Source organism: Opisthorchis viverrini (assembly GCF_000715545.1).
Source record: "Opisthorchis viverrini unplaced genomic scaffold opera_v5_297, whole genome shotgun sequence".
In the NCBI taxonomy this organism is placed as follows: domain Eukaryota; kingdom Metazoa; phylum Platyhelminthes; class Trematoda; order Opisthorchiida; family Opisthorchiidae; genus Opisthorchis; species Opisthorchis viverrini.
In genome coordinates, this window is record NW_008751954.1 from 545,222 (window position 1) to 563,393 (window position 18,172).

Consider the following 18,172-nt stretch of genomic DNA (forward strand, 5'->3'; position numbering starts at 1 on the left):
AGACAATCTAGAAAGAAACTGACAGCAAGGACGCCAGTGACATCGATTAGCCGCCATTTCTTGCAACGCCTCCAGCCAAGCACAGACGGGGTCACGGGACCCCATCCCGAATAGTCTACAACAACGAGAGATGTGATTACAAATACGGTCGTTCTTAACTTTTACAAACATCGTTTGCGCATCGGATGGTGTGATCACGTTGCTGTTATCCCAGCAAGCAGGTTTTCAAATCTGGGGCGGTGCGTAGTACCGAGGACGTTTGCCTTCTCTCCCAAGTCTCAAGTTGTAGAAAATCCTGGAAACTAACGTCACGTGATAGTTCTGTTCTGCAAACCACGCATTCAAATGCAGATGTCGCGTTTTCGTTCAGGCCGTGATTGGTCATGGTAACAGGTTCTGAACTAACCACTCAGCAACACTGGTTTGATGTAAACTAAATCTTTTTCAAGCGTGGCTTGTCTTAGTCGGTAATCCATCTTCGTTTTTTGTCCAGCTTCATTGCTTCGAGCGCGTTGGCAACTTGTACTCGTTCGCCCACAAATTCTCGGTTCACAATCAGTAGCAGACACTTATTTGGGTGGAAAACATCTGTGACTTAGCAGCTCGTTGTTCCTTTGGGAAGGATATTTTGACCCAGATTACCAGCATGTCTTTACCCGTTTTGATGGTGAACCCACAGGGAGTTTAAAAAATGTCTTTGACTGCAAGATGTTCCTTACTGGGTTTATCGCATTCACTCCACTTCATTCTGTACCGACGACTTATTTTCAGGCATATGCAAACTACTGCACAAGGCCACTCACCTCTACGTTCATGGACCAGTTCGGTTTTGCCGAGGACGAATTTGTTGAACCTAGTAACCACCCCAACTGGGTGCTAGACGCTCGACTCGCTGAGATCAGCTTTGCCCTGCATATCAATGAAGATATGGTAAGTTGTGCTGCCTAACGCAGTGTCTTCCAGCATTACACAGATGGTGTGGATGTGTTTGAAATTTCCGGGCCACGGATTACCTTTGAACCGTTTCGTATTCGTTTTAGGTCTGTAGTACCGTTTGTGAACCCTGAATGGGGGCGAGATGGCCGAAGTGGTTAGAGCGCGTATTTACTGACCGGAAGGTTCGTGGTTCGAACCCGTCCTCTGCCTCTCGACTTCCCCTGTCTAGGCTTGGGCAACCTTCGGGTGGCACGGCAGTTAGGTACCGAAAGGGTGCTACAGCCGAACGATTTTTTCAAACACTGAGTGAATGGTTTTGAACCTATGCTGCTCTCTATCCTCTCACAGGAGGCCACTTTCTGTGAGCACTTTTAGTGACCTTATTCCTTTCATGGGCAATACTCTCAGTATAGGTGTATGAAATTTGCTGCACTTCACGCCTTTCGATCTGTTCTGGTTGGGATGTGAAATGCAAGCGAACCACAATCACGCATCGTACAGTAAAAATCTGGTGACCCCAACTAGGGTCAACGATGTGCTTGACTGCAACTCCACTACTAGTCACATTCTACTTATCTTGAAGCTCAGCACTGTTTCACTTCTGTTGGAAATGGGTTCCAAACGGTGTGCTCTGTGCTCCCACACCTGGAAGCACTCGCGACGGATTTTCTCTGGTTAGGGCTTAAATTTAGGCTTCATTGTCTTCATCAGTCGCCTTAATTGAATCTCCTCAGATTAATTGTTCTTGCTGGTTGTCATTAGCTAATCACAAAAAATCGTTACCTGAGAATGTGAAGTGTAAATGTTTCTCGCATCCCATGATACCAGTTGAAACTTCTGCTCACCGACAGTCACTACTCATCGTCTCTCAAAATTGAAGATCCAGGCTATATGAAATGATCAGTCGATCGTGCACTCGCTTTCTTTCTTTGTAGACTTGAAGTTCTGACAATTTCATACTATCGAACGAACCATACGCGAGCAAGCTCGCAGTCGGGCACACTATTCTTACATCTGTCCCGCTTCAGGGATTGTTTTCCTCACACACACACACACACACACAGGATTACCTGTTATCGATGTCTTTTCTTTTCTACATGACCTTATACTGGATCAAACTATTTTTTGTTTCCAGGAGAATAGCACTTTGTTCGAACAGGCTTGTAACGACATCATCCAACTGAACGACGAAGAAGTTGGCAAGGAAGCCATATGTATTCCTGAAATCTCATGTACGCCTCCTATTGATGCCAATCCAACCTCACCCACACCACAAGAACCAGATTCCGATAAAGCACTTTTCGATTCCCACACAGCGAGTTCGTCGGAGAAACCAGTGAAAAATATTGTTCCCACACGTGCCAAGATTTTAGAGGTGAGAGGTTTTGTTGTTCCGATTCACCTGTCCTTTGTTCTTCTCCCTCTCTCCTCTTCTTCTTCGACCGCAATTCGGGACACTTTCTGATTTTGTGCACTGATGTTCATTATCAGAATCTCATCTCCACTCACATGCCTCCGGTCAGCAATCGTTACGCTTGATTTTTTTTTAACCCATAGTCGATCTCCCGTCTTTGAGGAACTACTTTCTAAGGCGTATTCTTGATCAAACTGGAAACTCATCATTTTCAGCGCTGTTGTCATTGTGACACAAAGCGCCAGTGGCTTTCTAACCAGCAGTTCTGATTGGCTTATTTTGATGGTATTTTATGCTTTAATTATACGCTGAATCTAGTCTAACTACTCTAAAGCCGAACTTTTTTGTACCAGCCAAAATTGGCTGGCCTAACCACGCACTGTGGTGCCATGTGAAACAACACGCAACTTTAACGAACTACAGCGGAGGAATTCCACCCGGTGGTCACGGAGCTGCTTTTTGTTACGCTGGTGTCGAATGCAACGTGAAAGTACACAACATCTTCCGCGTAGATCGTGGCATTTTAACAAATCCTGTATACTGACAAGTTGCCACCCTAACTTGGTTCGCAATTCAAAAAGTCGGAATTATTAGTTGCGGAGGCAATATTGCGTTTTTTTGTCCTACGTCGTATCGAGCTCAAGTCCGGAGATCTTTAAGAGTTTGCTCTAACGCTGAAACTTGCTAATTGGCAATTTGGTTTGGTAGCCTGACTGCCTGATTTTTCATAGAATATTAGTCGCTGACAAGATCAACTGCTTGAAGTTTTTCTTTGGACGCATTGGTTAAGTCAGGAAAGGCAATGATACTTTTCAGTAAGAAGGTTTCTGGTGCACTGTGAAGTCATTTGTGGGGTGGGGATAGCTTTCCTATTACAATGGGAATTTATTTTTGGAGCTGAAAAAACTGTTTGCGAGGGACAGATCTTGGATCTCCACTGGTCTATGTTTCACTGAGTTCGTGACAGTTCGTGTGTTAGGACGCGAAGTTATTGATCAGAATGTCTGTGATTCGAGCCCAACCCTGTCTTTTCAACTGTTTCTGTCTGCCACCCTGACCGTATCTCGGCCAACCATGGCTTCCTCGAGTTGTACGACAGTTACGTGCCATTAGGATGCCACAGTTAAACCATTATTTTTCTTAGTATATCGCGGTATTATATCAAACACGTTTATATGCATCACTATTTTCTCGTAAAGCAAGCTAAGGGAATTCTCGTGGGTGTTTTTTTCCGGGACACTTTTTACTCGAAGTACGATATTGATGTCGTCAGTGAATCCATAGAATAGTTAAATTAACCTCTTGGTCCAACAAGCGTGAATGCCTGCGATCCGGTACAATCATTGAAGTGACTCGTCTCGTGAGAGTCAGGCGAGGTGGAGTGAAGCTCTAAGTTGAACCAGCGCGTCCTTACTATGTCACTGAAATTTCAGCCAAACACCCTTGATATATGGTGGTTGTTGGCTTGTTCGCTGATTGATTGCAAGCGTTTTGATCATCAATTGAGGTGACATCATCAGTGCGTTATTGGGGAGTGTAGTAGTGCGTAGCGGTGGGCTAGTGGTTGTGCACTACGCTCCCCAATAACGTACTGATGATGTCACCTCAATCGGTGATGAACTATTTACAATCAAATTGCCCAGCTAGGCGAACAAGCCAACGACCACCATCTACGCTATCTGAGCTACCGACATTTTCCTCTCTAGAAAATCCTTGATATATGGACGTGGTGATCCATGCGGATATGTTTGACTGATCAACGTCGGAGGCTGCCATGCTTGAATCCGCCGTCCTATGTTTGACATGTCGCTTCTTTTCCCAAACTATTCATGCTGTGACAGTCCAATTATTCTCTTATCCGACTGTGTCGTCATGATCTCAAGGTCGTCCTTTTAAATAGACTGCTAACTGGCAGATCTTCATCTTATTTCGCAAATGAATTAACTCCTTTTTTTAATCACAGTCCGGTATATTTCTGGTCTATTTGCTGGAGTAATCATACCAGGGAGAGAGAGAACAATGACGTCTGTACATAATATCGATGGAATTTGTGTATGATAGTTGAGTTCTGACAGTGGTGCCTAGAATTTGAATTTCTCAGAGATCACTCGTTACGGTCGTAGGGCATAAAAACGTTTGCAGTCCGCTTTCCCCAGTGTTTCCTTGGAAGTTAAACCTCAGCTGAAAACGTGGTGGGACGCGTTCAGTGGGTTCTTGCCTGAATGGAATGCTGCTTCATGTGTGAATCGACTGATGATGTAAACAATCCAAAAATTAGGATGGACTAACTGAATATTTACTATATCAGCAGTAGATTGTGTCACAGTTTTGTGTGGCTATCCGTATACATTTTTCTCGGGGCAACTGCGGTCCGATGCACTTGCTGTGAACAGTCTGCCACTCACCATGTATTTGTGACTGGAGTTTACACTGTACCAGATCAACTCTTCCGCTGATAGAATTTACTGGGACACGGTTTACCCCTCACCAGTTGTCCATTACCGGTGAAAGGAAGAAGGCTTCCGCTGCGGAGTTATTCATTAGAAAACCCCAACTAAACGGTTACAGACTATTGGACAGGTAAGCAAAACTCTCATATGCACTTTGTTTATAAAAACTGAATATCCGTCATCTTCTTGAACGCGTCTTCCTGAATTTTCACTCAAGTGCAAACGAATGCTACAAAGCAATTCCACAAATTCCGTAGACGCGAAGCGGACTTATGAGAAAACATTATTGGCATGCCTCATCAGTAGTACCCATCCGTACACAGGTATCGGTGGTAAAATAGACCAATTTCGCTATCTTTTTACGTTCACCAAATGTTAACCTTCTATTCGTGACCTGATGCAGTCATTCCTGATCGCAGAGAATGCCGTTCTCATACATTCTTTTCGCCTCTTATCACCCATCTGATTGCAGATATTTGATGAACTGCAATCCAACAGTTCCGAAGATGAAGCAGTCGTTATCGGTTGTGCTTCCACAACAACGACGGAAGACGAGGACCCTGATTTGGTGGTGATTGAATCTGGCTTCCGAAAGTCCACTGCCTTCTCCAATTTGGCCGAAATCGATGAGCGAGAGCTTTCGGCTGAGCTTGTCCCCAAACGTGCTGCTCCAACCAAGTCATGTACTTCTGTGTTACCAGTCCTGCGCGAAGCTGAGTTGGATGAAGAGCAGGAGCTGAGAGAGAATGGGGATATTGTTGGTACTCAAGCGGAACTATCATTTAGTACGTTGTCATGTCCTGTTCTTGGTGTACTGTCCGTCGAAGTATGGTGATTGTTGGTTTCTTGTTTATTAGTTTATTATCTTCCACGCTTTCGGGATAGATGACGACGTATTTTCTACCTTCACACATCTTTGTATTTAATACATCAACACGGCTGATTCGCAACATTCCGTTCTCCTCCCATTTTCGGTTCAGATGATTGGTCAGCGTCCCCCTCACCAAACAACCGTATCTACACTCACCGTCCTGTCAGTTGGAGCCCAGGTTTCTGTTCCAAGCAGCTGGTCAACGGTAAAACTGGGCCCAAAAAGTCACATCGACGACCGACACCTCCGGTTTTTCAGAATCTTCGAACAATCGAGTCCCTTCATCCTCTTCTATGTGTCGATAGTGGTGAGAAAGAGGAAGATGAATATTCCCCTGTGGAATCAACCGAGCACGATCTATCGCTAAATCGTCTCCGAGATAAGGAACAAAATGGCATGCCACAGCACCGTAATCAAATCAAGTGTGAAACCAACGGTGTGTACGACTCTGACACCCGTATCGAGGACGCGAAGTTGATGGACGGTAAATCGGACGAGCATATCAAGTTAAGTACGGAAACCTCTAGCCGAGTACGTTCTGCTTTTTCGATTTTGACGTCTGAATTTACTTGGTTTTGGAGTCATTCCCGTTTATGCTTCTGTATCACCGCTTTTCGAGGTATCATCTGCGATTAGTCGTAGCATAATATGCTGCCTGTAGCATGGCATGGGTGCGACTTTGGTGATTGTTGTCTCGGCATCCTTAAATCGTCTTTCGTTGAATATCCGGCGCTTAATATACGGTGAGGTAGATAACTTTGGGTCCCAGTTAAGCCGTCCTGCTACCACTGTGCTGACTACCAGAATTTTTCGACACAAATCCTTGTTCGTCTTGCGACACACCACAACATCCGAAGAAAAACATCACTTCACGAGGAAAAGCAAATCTGCTGATGGGAGTCAACCACTGTGGAAAGCATTCAAGAATGGTCAGTGGCGCTTTATCCAGCTGTTTATGTGAAGCGTTTACATATGTGTTCACAAGAGTGTGTTTTTGCTCCATTGACCAGATGAATTGTCTTAAAAAGCCTGGGAATAAGTTCCCTGAGCTATCGAGAATTCAGTGTGATGCCAACTTTGTTGCAGGCCGCGGCAGGGATCATCTTCCGTAGACTGACATCCAATGGCGAAATGATGTTCTGTGAAGAGCAAGACGGTTTTTGCAATTATCGTGACTGCATCGACCAGATGTTGACACTGAGATAACTATTAATTGAATCTACCGACTGCCACTAGTCACCACTTTCTGTTCTAGGATTAGCTTCTAGTCGTGAGTCGGTGCGCTCTATTAGACTACCTTGTGCGAAAAGGGTTATCGATAAAGTTGTTAGCCTCCTGGGTGCTATCTGTGAAAGCACATCGAATAGCGTTTGGGTTTGTACTCAGTTTTCATCACCTTTCAAAATAACCAGTACTGTCTGTCAGAGAAGCCCATATTCTCCGTTCCTTTTCAGTCTCGTCCTTGATGAGATTCAAATGGAATGTAGCTATTATGACGGTTTTCAGCGTAGTTTTTCTTCGGTAGCAGGGTCTTCTATCTGGACCACAAGGATGGCCTAATCTTCGTCGATCTTCGCCCAATACAGTATATTCCGCTCACTTCTCCAGAGAACCAGGTCATCTACGTGTAGGCTATCCTCAAAGGCATGATCCTCAGCCGTCTCCTGGCTGATTATTGCTGGTGGACGGCTTCACTCGGTGATCTACTGTATCTGCCCAGGAAGCCATACGTGAGCCATAAAATAGCTGTAACCCCCTTCGGGTGCCTACTTGCCATGCCACCCGAAGGAAGCACGAGGGATGGGATACTGCCAGGTCGCCCATGGCTAGACAGGGGAAGTCGAGAGGCATAGGTCAGGTTCGTACCAGGGATCTTCCGGACAGTAACTTCGCGCTCTAGCCACTTGAGCCATCTCGCCAGCCATAGTGGACGTCGAGTCTGAATAGGTGTCTTGTATTTCAAAGCAAGGGCCTCGTTCTCTGATATCTCCGACAACTACCGGATATCACTCTTTACGTTAAAGAACAGGTCCACTGTGCATCAGTCGAACCAGTATCACTTCAGTGGCATGGTAGCTGGTCACATCGTTGGGAAGGTTTTCACCGGTTACCTTCGCCGAATCGTCGCTGCTTACTAAACAATGGGAACAACACATAATCAAGGCAGAAGTGCGACGTAGTGTATTCCGAACCAGGAAGACACCGGAACTCCAACATTTAATATCTACCCATCAGTTTCGCTGGTTGGTTCACATCTTGATCATGTCGCAGCAAGGACTGTCAACTTCTTTATTCACTTTACAATTTTTGGAACCGGAACTCCCCGGAAAGACAACGTAATACTAGCTCGTTGAACTTTTCTTTCATACTGTTTGACGTGAATTACTGCGTATTGCTGAAGCTTCTGATCGAGGTCGTGTCACCATCGACAAATGTTCCCCACAAATCGTCATGTCGAAGCTTTTTTGTACCAAACCGTGGTCAAGGTCACACACATGCCATACTTTCGCACCATTGTACACTGTGTAAATCTGTCGGGTTCGCACTGTTTGCTGATAAGCCTGTTTCAACGGTGAAGCGGTCATTACCGTTGTTCGATCGTTACGGGCGATTCGTGGTTCAAACGTGAAGTGCGGAGCCGTTTCGGCACTCACTGAAATCTTACCCATAGAGGCCTACTCTCTCGGAAGACATGAGATCTGGGCTCTTTAGGTACCTAGTTCCCCTAATCCATATAGATGAAAAAAGCAAATAGGTATGCTTTCAATGGCTTAAGCGGTTAGTGCGCGAATCTGCTGGCCGGAAGGTTCGTGGTTCGAACCCGCCCCTGCCTCCAGCCCCTGCCTCTCAAATTCTCCTGTCTAGGCTCGGGCAATTTGGCAGTATTCCAGCCCTCGTGTTTCCTTTGGGTGGCATGGGAGCTTGACACCGAAATGATGCTACAACTGGACGATTATCGTTTAATTATTAATCGTTCGTATGTAGTGGGACGTGATTTTAATTAAATGAGAACGAAAATGAATCCAATGTTTCTGCACCAATCCTTGAGCTGGTCGTGGTTCGGAACACTTGCTATATATAGAATGGCTTTCTTCGAGACGGATATCTGGCGAGTAGACGAGTGACCTCAGTCAGTACATGCTATACCCCTATCGAAGTCCGTCTAGCATAATAAATAATAATCATTTAGCTCGAACACCCTTTCGGTGTATGAACCGTTAGTGGAACACCTTTGTATGAACTAAGGCGGTCATCTTGTTTAAAGCGATTGTGAAGTATCTTGGACCAGGGGAATTCGAACTGCTTTCCCACAGACCTTTCGTCATTTCCCTCAGAGCGCTAGCAGCGACTGAGTCTCAATCTTCCATTGACAGCTTGATGTAGTCCAAATCTCTTGTCCACTATATTAGTCCTGGAGCTTTCAATTCATTTCCAACTTTTTTTCACAATTTGCGCCATTTCATAGAATTTTCATTCACAGTGCATGCCTTGCCGATATTTTCTGCACAGTCCAATCTCTGCCCTTTACCTCGTCCTCGAAAGTTCACCGTCACGTTTCCTCGAGCGAACCACACAAACGTCACTTGGCGTCATCTCATTAGGAATTCTGCAACAAGTGGCGCAATTTTCAAGGCCATCACACACTTCGGTGACCTAGAAACCCAAGCCGCCTAGACTTTGTGGTCAGACCGGATTAACGTCTTTTTTCAATGAACAAACGTTTTCCTCTGACCTATTTAGCGGACCACTGTAGATTTGCGGTGTGAAAATCCTTTCCGTTCTTCTTTTCTTTCACCTGTTGCAAATTATGGATCGTTGACCGTCTGATATGGCTGTTTCGGGCTATTATCTTATTAAAACCTCATGCTTTGTTTTTCCGCTTGCTGAAAAAATCTGGATTTAATGACGTTAACCACTTACAGCGGTTAGGCAATAAAATACAGCGGCTCGTTGAGACAGTTGATCCTTTCATCTTTTCGTTACCTGTTTTTTCTGAGATCATCGTCGGTTTCGAATCTGTTCAGAGCTCCGTGTGCGTCACTGGGGAGAGTTTTGAGCTGGAGTGAATCATAATACAGATCTCTCAGTTGTTTGTTCGCCTGCGAATTTGACCTTTTTCCTGATCTTCAACTACTTCGTTATTCTCACAATACAGTTCCCGCTGGCCGGTTCAACCTGGCACCATCCGCAATCGCCTGAATCCTCACTTTCTAACGATACAGCAGAGGAGGCTACAATAGATCTAGTAGAAGATGTCGAGAATATTGCACTGGGCGATCTGAGTTCAGGTTTTTCCAACTTGACCCAGGCCAATCGAACCCTTTTCGATGCATTACAGTCCAACTGGATTTCGGACTCGAGCACTGGTGGAGGTCGTCGCTTGATCATGCCCACTAAGCGAATCAGTTTACGTAGCCCGCCGATGACCGATGACACCCATTCACGCATTCCCGGTCACACAGACAGCACCAGTGTACATAAAATTTCCATAGAAGATCCTTCGGCAATCGATCAGTCCTCAACTACTCCCGAGACCAAAAAATCCCCTGGTACTTCCCCGTCGCTGTTGGAATCCAATTCATCACCCACTTCGAATTCCACCTCATCCCCACTACTCAATACTCGTATCCCAACTTCCTGTGGGATGATGGCATCAATTAAAATACGGCATGCTACGAAAACCCACCGGCTACCTCCCTTCGTGATAAGCGAGAATGATTTCGGACCTGGAGACCTACTAGAGGAGTAAGTTGCGTGAATATATTTCTCTGATGTAGCAGACCGCAGCATGGTAGCAACTACTGCTGGTTTATCCGAATTCCACCAAACTGCGCCCTTTTCAGTGGTTTGCCTAATACAACAGCTACCCGTTTTTGAGGCATCGTTGATGTACAAACCTTCCAAAATGAGGATAGACCGTGCAGGGGTGCGACGTATTTGATGTTGTAGTCACTCACCTATACAATCGGTGTCAGGTTGTCCGGATAGGTAGAAGGTTTTATTTCAACTCCAAATGAATTCTCCACTGTGCTAGTAGAAATACTTCCAAGGCTTTCTTACTTCTGCTCATGATATATCATCAATCTAGACTTTGAAGAGAGCGTGTACTGATTCTTGTCTACTGTGTTCCGCCGACTCTTTTCCTCAGGTGGCATCAATATGGAACCCAAAAGTTTTGAACGGGTTATGGGTCTTTTATTCTAAGAGGTATCGCAAAAGCACTTCACAGTGATCACCTCCAGGAATAGTGGAGATGGTCGCTTGAAAGGGTGGACACTTAGACGGACGGTTTTCCGACAGTTAAATTCTACCCCAGTATAGGTTTCGTGTCCCTTCCCCAACAGTGAAGAAAGTCGGTCTGGTGCTTACTTGGAGACATTTTTCACCCTAGACTCCAGGTTCGTCGTATCAGTAATATGTGAGGAGTTGTTTAAATCAACCACTGTGGTGGCCTGGTCGCTCTAGACCGTTGTGTTCGAAAGAATCTTTCAGTGAATACAGTCTTATGGTGGCATTGGTTGTTGGTCTGTTCGCCGAGCTTGGCAGTTGGATTGCAAACGTTTCATCACCAATCGAGGTGACATCGTCAGTGCAGGGTTTCTCCACCCTGACCATTTGTATACTTTCTCAAATGACGCCTCTATGATCTTCAGTGCGTTCGTACTCTTTCTTGCTTTCTTGCTGGTACTGCTCTCTGCTTGTGTATTTCAACCTTAAATTTCAGAGCAGCACTAGTGGGAACTTTGTGTACGAGTGGAATCGTCATGAAGGCATATGAACTGCGATTTCAAGTGTATTGGCTTCTTCCGAGGCTAAAATCGAGGCGTTCCCGTGCGCAGGACACCTGATGGTTTGTGATCCGAATAAGTTCATCTTTCACGACTTCTGACTAAAATACATTGTGCAAGTAGACTTCCTCAGAATCCAGCTCACTCTTCCTAAAGTAGTGAAAACTATAGCTAAACTATACGGTTAAGTGAAATTCTCTTACCGTACGTATTAGATGATCAGCCCCAAACTAGGTAAGACCAGTGACGGGCTGTTGATGGGGCGAGATGGCTCAGTGGATAGAGCGCGAATTTACTGACCGGAAGGTCTGTGGTTCGAACCCGACCTCTGCTTCTCGACTTGCCTTGTCTAAGCTTGGGCAACCTGGTAGTATCCCAGCTCTCGTGCTTCCTTTGTGTGGCATGCGAGCGAGACACCGAATGGGTGTTACGGATGAACGATTGTTTAATCATTTCAGTAGCAGCTTCACTAATAGCTCACATTTCTTCTGGTGACGAATGCAAACACCACATCTTTCATCTTCATAGTCGATGTGTCACCTAAAGCGGACGTGTCGGATAAGTAGATTCGAATAGCGAATCCTTTTTTCACGAACTTACGGACCTTCTTCTCTACGAATGTCAAGTATCCAGTGCATCTTTACATTTTCAGTTGTCCTGATAGGCTCCGAAAAAAATTTAACCGCATTCTTTATTCCATTACTGTTCCTTATTCGTACCCCAAGTTTGTTCTGCTACGTGGACCATGTGCGTCAGTACACTCCTGCGTGACAGTTGGTGTGTAAACCCTCTTCCGCTTTCTGATACCCAAACCGACTCCTGTGATTGGTAGCGCGATTGGTATCAGTTTAGATACAGACATGTACCCAAAAGTCGCTCGATTTCTAGCCTTGATAACAGAAAGATGCTTGTGTCTTGAGTTTCATCATCGTCCCGTGGTTCTTGACACTAGTGGATCCGCAAGTTGTCAGTCAGTACGTCCCACAAACTGCGCTTCTGTCAACTGGACGACGCTGCTCGTGAAAAGCCATCGCTTTGTTTTCGAAGCTGGCTACTATGACGCTCTCTTTGTTCGCCTGTTTCAGTATAGCTGTTTCTGTATCATCTTATCAGCGCATCTAAGCAGATGAGGTGGCAGCCGACGCCAGTTGAACAATGTAGACACGGCCTTTTGAGGAGTGGTCTGAACTAAATGCCCCTTAGGAAAACTTGTAATGACTTTGACACTGTCTACCTAATTTTTCCCTGATGATATCAGACAACAATTCCCGTGTCGCATAGCTCATCTCCCACTCATCTACAAATCTTACAAAATAGGCTTGGATTAAACCGAATGTTTCAGAAAGCATGGGGAAATCATGAATGTTTCTTTGCCGAATCGATGCTGTGCTGGTTGTAGATAAAATTGAACACATTGGTCCTGCATTCTGTGCTGATGTGCACTGAATCATGTGATCTCTGTGGCGGAATAATCCAGATTTGAGCCAGGTATTTTGAGAGCACAAAAGGCAAACCCTTTGCATGAGCCTCAAAGCGATGAACGGCGAAGGTTTCGTATGACGATGGTATGCTTTACATATCTCACATGTACTGGAAGACAAATATTAGTTATGTAACTTGGTAAATCCAATAAATTTGTAAGCCTGAAGTCTAAACTTAGCAATCCTTTCGTTGCTTGTTCAGGCCGTGCTCGATCTGTGCTTACATTGCTGAGGCAGCTCCGTTTTCTGAAGTTCACATGATCACTAGTTTTGCAGAAGAGCTCGAAAGCACCTGTAGCGTGCGATGTAAGATTGTGGTTAGTGGGTGTTCCAATAAATCTGCGGAATCGCTCTTGAAAAATTAGCTAAATGTTCAGAACCTTGGCAAGTGACCGAAGTTTTCACGCATCGCATGGTGGTCTACGCAATCTAGTTCATTTGGAGCGGTTTACTCTAACTGCTGTCTTTGAGGGCTTCTCGCTGTGTTACGGTCTTTGGGCGCAACTTTTCGATGTTGCTTGTTGTAAGCACTTTCTTCCCGCGTCTTTGCTTGGACTGTTCCATATGTGTAGGCCTGTGGTTGATTGAAACAAACAGGCGCACACGGCACGCCACTTAACATTTCGTCCCTGCATGTTCAAATGGAGTTGTCAGCGATGATTCCACCGGTACTGCTATGCTGCGCGTACCCCCATTTAGACACGCATGTACGTGCCTTAAGGGGGATATCTTTGTGTGCCAAGTCAACCGAGCATGGTCAGTCAGTAGATTGGTCACCATGTGACGTCAGTTTTCAAACGTTACACTTCCGTTGCACCTGTTCCGGCAGTTTTGCTAGTCGTATTCAAACAAAAGTAGAACTGTGGACCGTTGTCCATGCTTGGCGTGTGTTAGGAGTGCTCTCCTATTTTCGCCTAGGAACATGGCTCAATGCATCAACTGCACGAGACCATGTTTACGAAGTCAAGTCAAATGGAGCACCTAAGGGGCACTAGTGCACTTGACGATAGAACTTGGCTGTTCAACATAAGATACTTGAAGCACAAAATGATTCTCAAGTTATGGCGTCGGATACCTCTCTCGCCTCTGCTGGAATGGCTCTCCCAGAGGCTAAGTCATTACCCAAGCATAGGGGTCACTTAACCATCCGTGCGTGTTGTCTCAACCACAGTCTGCACTCTCACTGGCTGCTTTCTGATCACTGGAAATCAAAGCGGCGGTGTTACACTCACTTCAAGGTCAACAGCTCAAATACAAACACATAGTTAAGTTAGAAAAGTTGTTTCCCATGACCATTTGACCTGATAAGTAAGTAGGAAAGAGTAACCTATCTGCTGGTCATTGTAGCTTAGTAAATTTATCAGGTGGACCGTGAAGTGTGAATAAATTTGCCTGTTAGAGAAAGCGTTGTATTTCACATGCAAAAAAACAGCAGAGTAGCTAATTTCTTGTGTTGAGTCCGTGGTTCAGAAGCTTCCTTAGACGAAAATGAAGAAGCTGTGATTACACTTGGTCACATTCTTGAGGTCCAAACAACCATGGGACCAAAATACAGCACCGGCAGAGTATGTGGAGTAAATGGCGGTTGCGTCATGCTGCCGGTTGAAGTGGTTCTCCGTTCTTCTGATGCGGTGATTCAATTATCTTTTGTGTGACCGGGTGCGCTGTTCAAAGCTTACGTCGGAGCAGTGCTTCTGTTGGTGACACACCATCAGGCTAGTTGGGGTTTGGCGTCGCTCGATATGTCTGCAGGAACCTTTGCGAAATATCTTCCGTCGGTTCCTCCCCTCTGGACTTCTGAACTGCTCGCTTCACGTCGATCTGGAAATCGTGAGGAGACCGTTGAGTTGGCGCCTTGCAACGCGCTGTTATCAGTGAAATGGTATGCACCTAAAGTACGAAGCCCAGGCAAATCGAAATCCACTGAACTCCCCACTCCTACAATTTCACTTCCATCTTCCTAGCGCTCCCTTACTCATTCACATCATCAAAATTTGTGAACTGCAGTCTGATGGACTGATGTTTACCCCAACACGTTTGAGGGTTCAGGTACAGAGTAACCGAGCGCCGACGACGCGGCGTCCGTTCACTGGTTTCACATCCTATGTTCTGATAAACTCGGTTCGCAGCTTGTTCATTAAAACCTATCACTCATCAAGAATCATGTGTTGAGCACGAAAACTACATCCTGTCAAGTGTTCATTCCTAACCGGGGGTTCGATTGTAAACCAAGATGAAGAGGATAGTCATTTTTTTTCAATTTTTACTGAACCAGCATCCATTTTGGACCATATAGAGGCATCTGTTTACCGGTACTATATCGTGCTCACTAGGACCCCCGCGGCGTACTATAAGGAAAACCAAATAGTTTTGCACCAGCAGTTATCTACCCTTAATCTATATCTGTTTGTTGTGCGTAAGAATCTGTTGCATCGGGTAGGCCGAAGTGTGATTGCGTCTTCAAGTATCCTTCTTTCGCGTGCCAATATCTGGTCAGAAAACATTGGTGATATCTTTTCTTACCTTCGATCTTTTTTTAGTGTAAAAGGAACCATCCGAATTCCTTAAGGTTTCCAACGTATGTCATCAGTTTTAGGACAGACAGTTTTGGTCGCAGTTATCCGCATGCAGTACCCGCATACCAGTGAATCTTGGAGATATTGGTGCCTGTTGGCACATGACTTTTTATGAGTTCAAAAAAAAACTACGGTTTGACTGGAACATTGCTCGAGTGTGATATTTAGAAACATTCCTTTCTGTGTGTACTTTGGTTTTAGTACTGTCATCTACGTCAGTTTTATTATTGAACCATTTTTTAATCACGTTCCCTAGACATTTCTCTGACCTCACTAGCTTGACGTTAAGTCTGGTTGGCTCTTCTAAATCAGACGTACGTGCCTCCACACCCTCAAGCCACAATGCAGCCTTCGTGCGTCTGTAACGCAAGTAAGAGCACCTAACACAAGCCACCCGTTGGTAGCATGTTAAGAAAACCTATCTACGGTGAAGAACCGAAAGACACTTTACATCTGTTTCGTCCTTATTGCGAATCTTCAGTAGTACTCATTTCCAGAAACTCGCACACCAATTTGGTCTTGACGGGAGACGACTGAATCCCGACTGAACCTCTTGGTTGTAATAGTCTCAACTGAACGTGCTGCCGCCTCGAGTTTCAGTTGCTATGGTCTTCGAGATATCGTGCTGTATCTCCTTGAAGGAACACTACTCACAAGGTTGCTTATTTGATAAACCCGAAGAGGGACAAAAGCGATCGTGCGCTTTCGAAGAGTTTTCAGCAACCTTATGAGTGGTATTCCTTCAAGGAGACTAAATACTTTCGGACTCGAATTATCCTCACCAGTAGCGTGAACACTTGGCCGTTCAGCCACCGGGGACTAACCAGCATTGCGGTTAACTCGTACTCCGACAGGATGTGGGGCTACGTATCCTTCACTCACAGAATCCAGATAACCGTGTCACTCGAGAAGCAGGTCAGTACGTGGCTACGTGATGTGACTTCTGTTAGTGGAGGATGGATAGCACTCCATCCTGTCGTAGCGCGTGTCCGTCACACTGCTGATCGACTCTCTGTGACCGGAATGTTCATACTAGCCGGGAAATCGCGGTTTCGAAGCTCCCTGGATTTTCATTACATGCACATTCCGGGTGGCTCCCGATAAGGTGAAACGTCTTTTCGGCGTAGATTGGGGAACCGAAACTCGACTATACAAACATTTTCCTCACTTTGGCCTGTTGATTACAAAACACTAATATCTCGGAGGTTTGTACATATTTTTGATGGTTTGGTCAACAGTTGTTTTTCCGCTCATTGGTTTTTCAAGAGTTTAAAGCCTTCGCATACACAAACCAAATGTACTGGTCCATCTACAGTAAAGGTGCACGAATCGGTTAGTTCCCTTCTCTCCGTTCACCACGAACAAGTACGATTTTCATACTGAATAGCCAGATTAGAACAAAAATGAATATAACTCGAGAGCAGCAGTGTTTACCGGTCATCGTCGTTTGTTTACGCAGAGAACTCAAGAAGTATCGCTCTAGGGTACTTCACATTGTGTCTTGTATCATTCTATCTTCCCGCCTTACGTTTCTGTCTGTCTGTATTCAGTTCAAATTGCCGCTTTTCGTCCCTCTAACGACGAGAGTAGAGAAGTATTGTTCGACTTCGTTGTCCTTTTTTGCTCATAATCACCAAACCGCGGCTTATCGCATTTTTCAACAAACCGGGTTCCTTTCAGTAACTATTGTGTTATGTTATCCCCATAAGGTTAAGGTCCAGCGAGATGGCAACCAACGGACTGGGTTCCAGAGAGTTTCTCGACCCCGACTTTTCCGAACTTCCGCACACCTCAGATATGAAGTGAGTTTTTGTTTTCCATATCAAAGTGTAACTAGAGATGTCTCAGAAGTTGAGCCATGGGTCCGCGGCTTCAAAGTTCATTCTGGCACTGCGTCGAATAACTGTGTCTATTCATACTTTATCTGCTGGTCAGGTATATGAGCTTAGCAGTCCACCGGTATACGTTTCTTCATCTGTTGGGTAGAAGTCTTTGTTGCGTTGTTGAACGAATACTTTCCCCTCTTGATAAATTTAATGTGGTCAACTAATTGAGGAACAGCTTTCTCGTAATTCCGTTGATCCGTTCGGAACCTGTGTCGCATGACTGTCCATATCCATTCCGTTTCGTTAGTTCGTTGGATACCAACGAACAGGTCGACAAGCAACTGGTCAACAACCAAAAAATGTTCTTGTTTCAAATCTTTATCTGACATCTGATCACTCCTGTCAGGTCTCAGTCTGTCCTCGCTCTACCTTCCGTGGCATCATCATCATCGACAGCATGACATCAATGCCCAACACTGATGCTTCACTGCTGTACAACCATGACTTATTTGAAAGCCTTATTGTGAAGAAAAGAGTAAAGGTGGACTGGGAAGGGACGAAGTGCTAGCTTACCGCAATCATTCCGAGGTGCCTACACCTCCAGAAATTCACTCAGGCAATCTGGATAGAAACTGTCAACAAGAACGCCACTGACATCGGTTGGCAGCCATATCCTGTAGTGTCTCCAACCAGGCACAGTGAGGATCACGCGGTCCCCACTCTGGAAGGCGAGTAGAACCGACAGCACCCAAGCGTTTCGTGATCTCCTTCATACTCCTCTGCCAAGTCAGGAGTTGGCCACCTCTCTGTTTACGCCACTCCGAATTGG

At 45.3% G+C, this 18,172-nt stretch overlaps 2 protein-coding genes across 2 annotated transcripts in view; one reads left to right on the top strand and one right to left on the bottom strand.

Moving 5' to 3' along the window:
• The window catches only part of T265_09688 (hypothetical protein), a gene marked incomplete at both ends in the record, with an annotated part of 16,579 nt that extends 14,002 nt beyond the window's left edge, over nt 1-2,577 (bottom strand). Inside the window, 2 exons of the mRNA XM_009175843.1 lie at nt 804-909; nt 2,339-2,577. Of these exons, the coding sequence (XP_009174107.1) occupies nt 804-909; nt 2,339-2,577 (345 nt within the window). The remainder of the gene's footprint in view (nt 1-803; nt 910-2,338) is intronic.
• Nucleotides 1-18,172, top strand: part of T265_09686 (hypothetical protein) — a gene marked incomplete at both ends in the record, with an annotated part of 71,864 nt that overhangs the window by 43,792 nt on the left and 9,900 nt on the right. The window contains 6 exons of the mRNA XM_009175841.1: nt 772-930; nt 2,072-2,311; nt 5,273-5,585; nt 5,781-6,202; nt 9,828-10,417; nt 17,227-17,319. Coding sequence (XP_009174105.1) covers nt 772-930; nt 2,072-2,311; nt 5,273-5,585; nt 5,781-6,202; nt 9,828-10,417; nt 17,227-17,319 — 1,817 coding nt within the window. The remainder of the gene's footprint in view (nt 1-771; nt 931-2,071; nt 2,312-5,272; nt 5,586-5,780; nt 6,203-9,827; nt 10,418-17,226; nt 17,320-18,172) is intronic.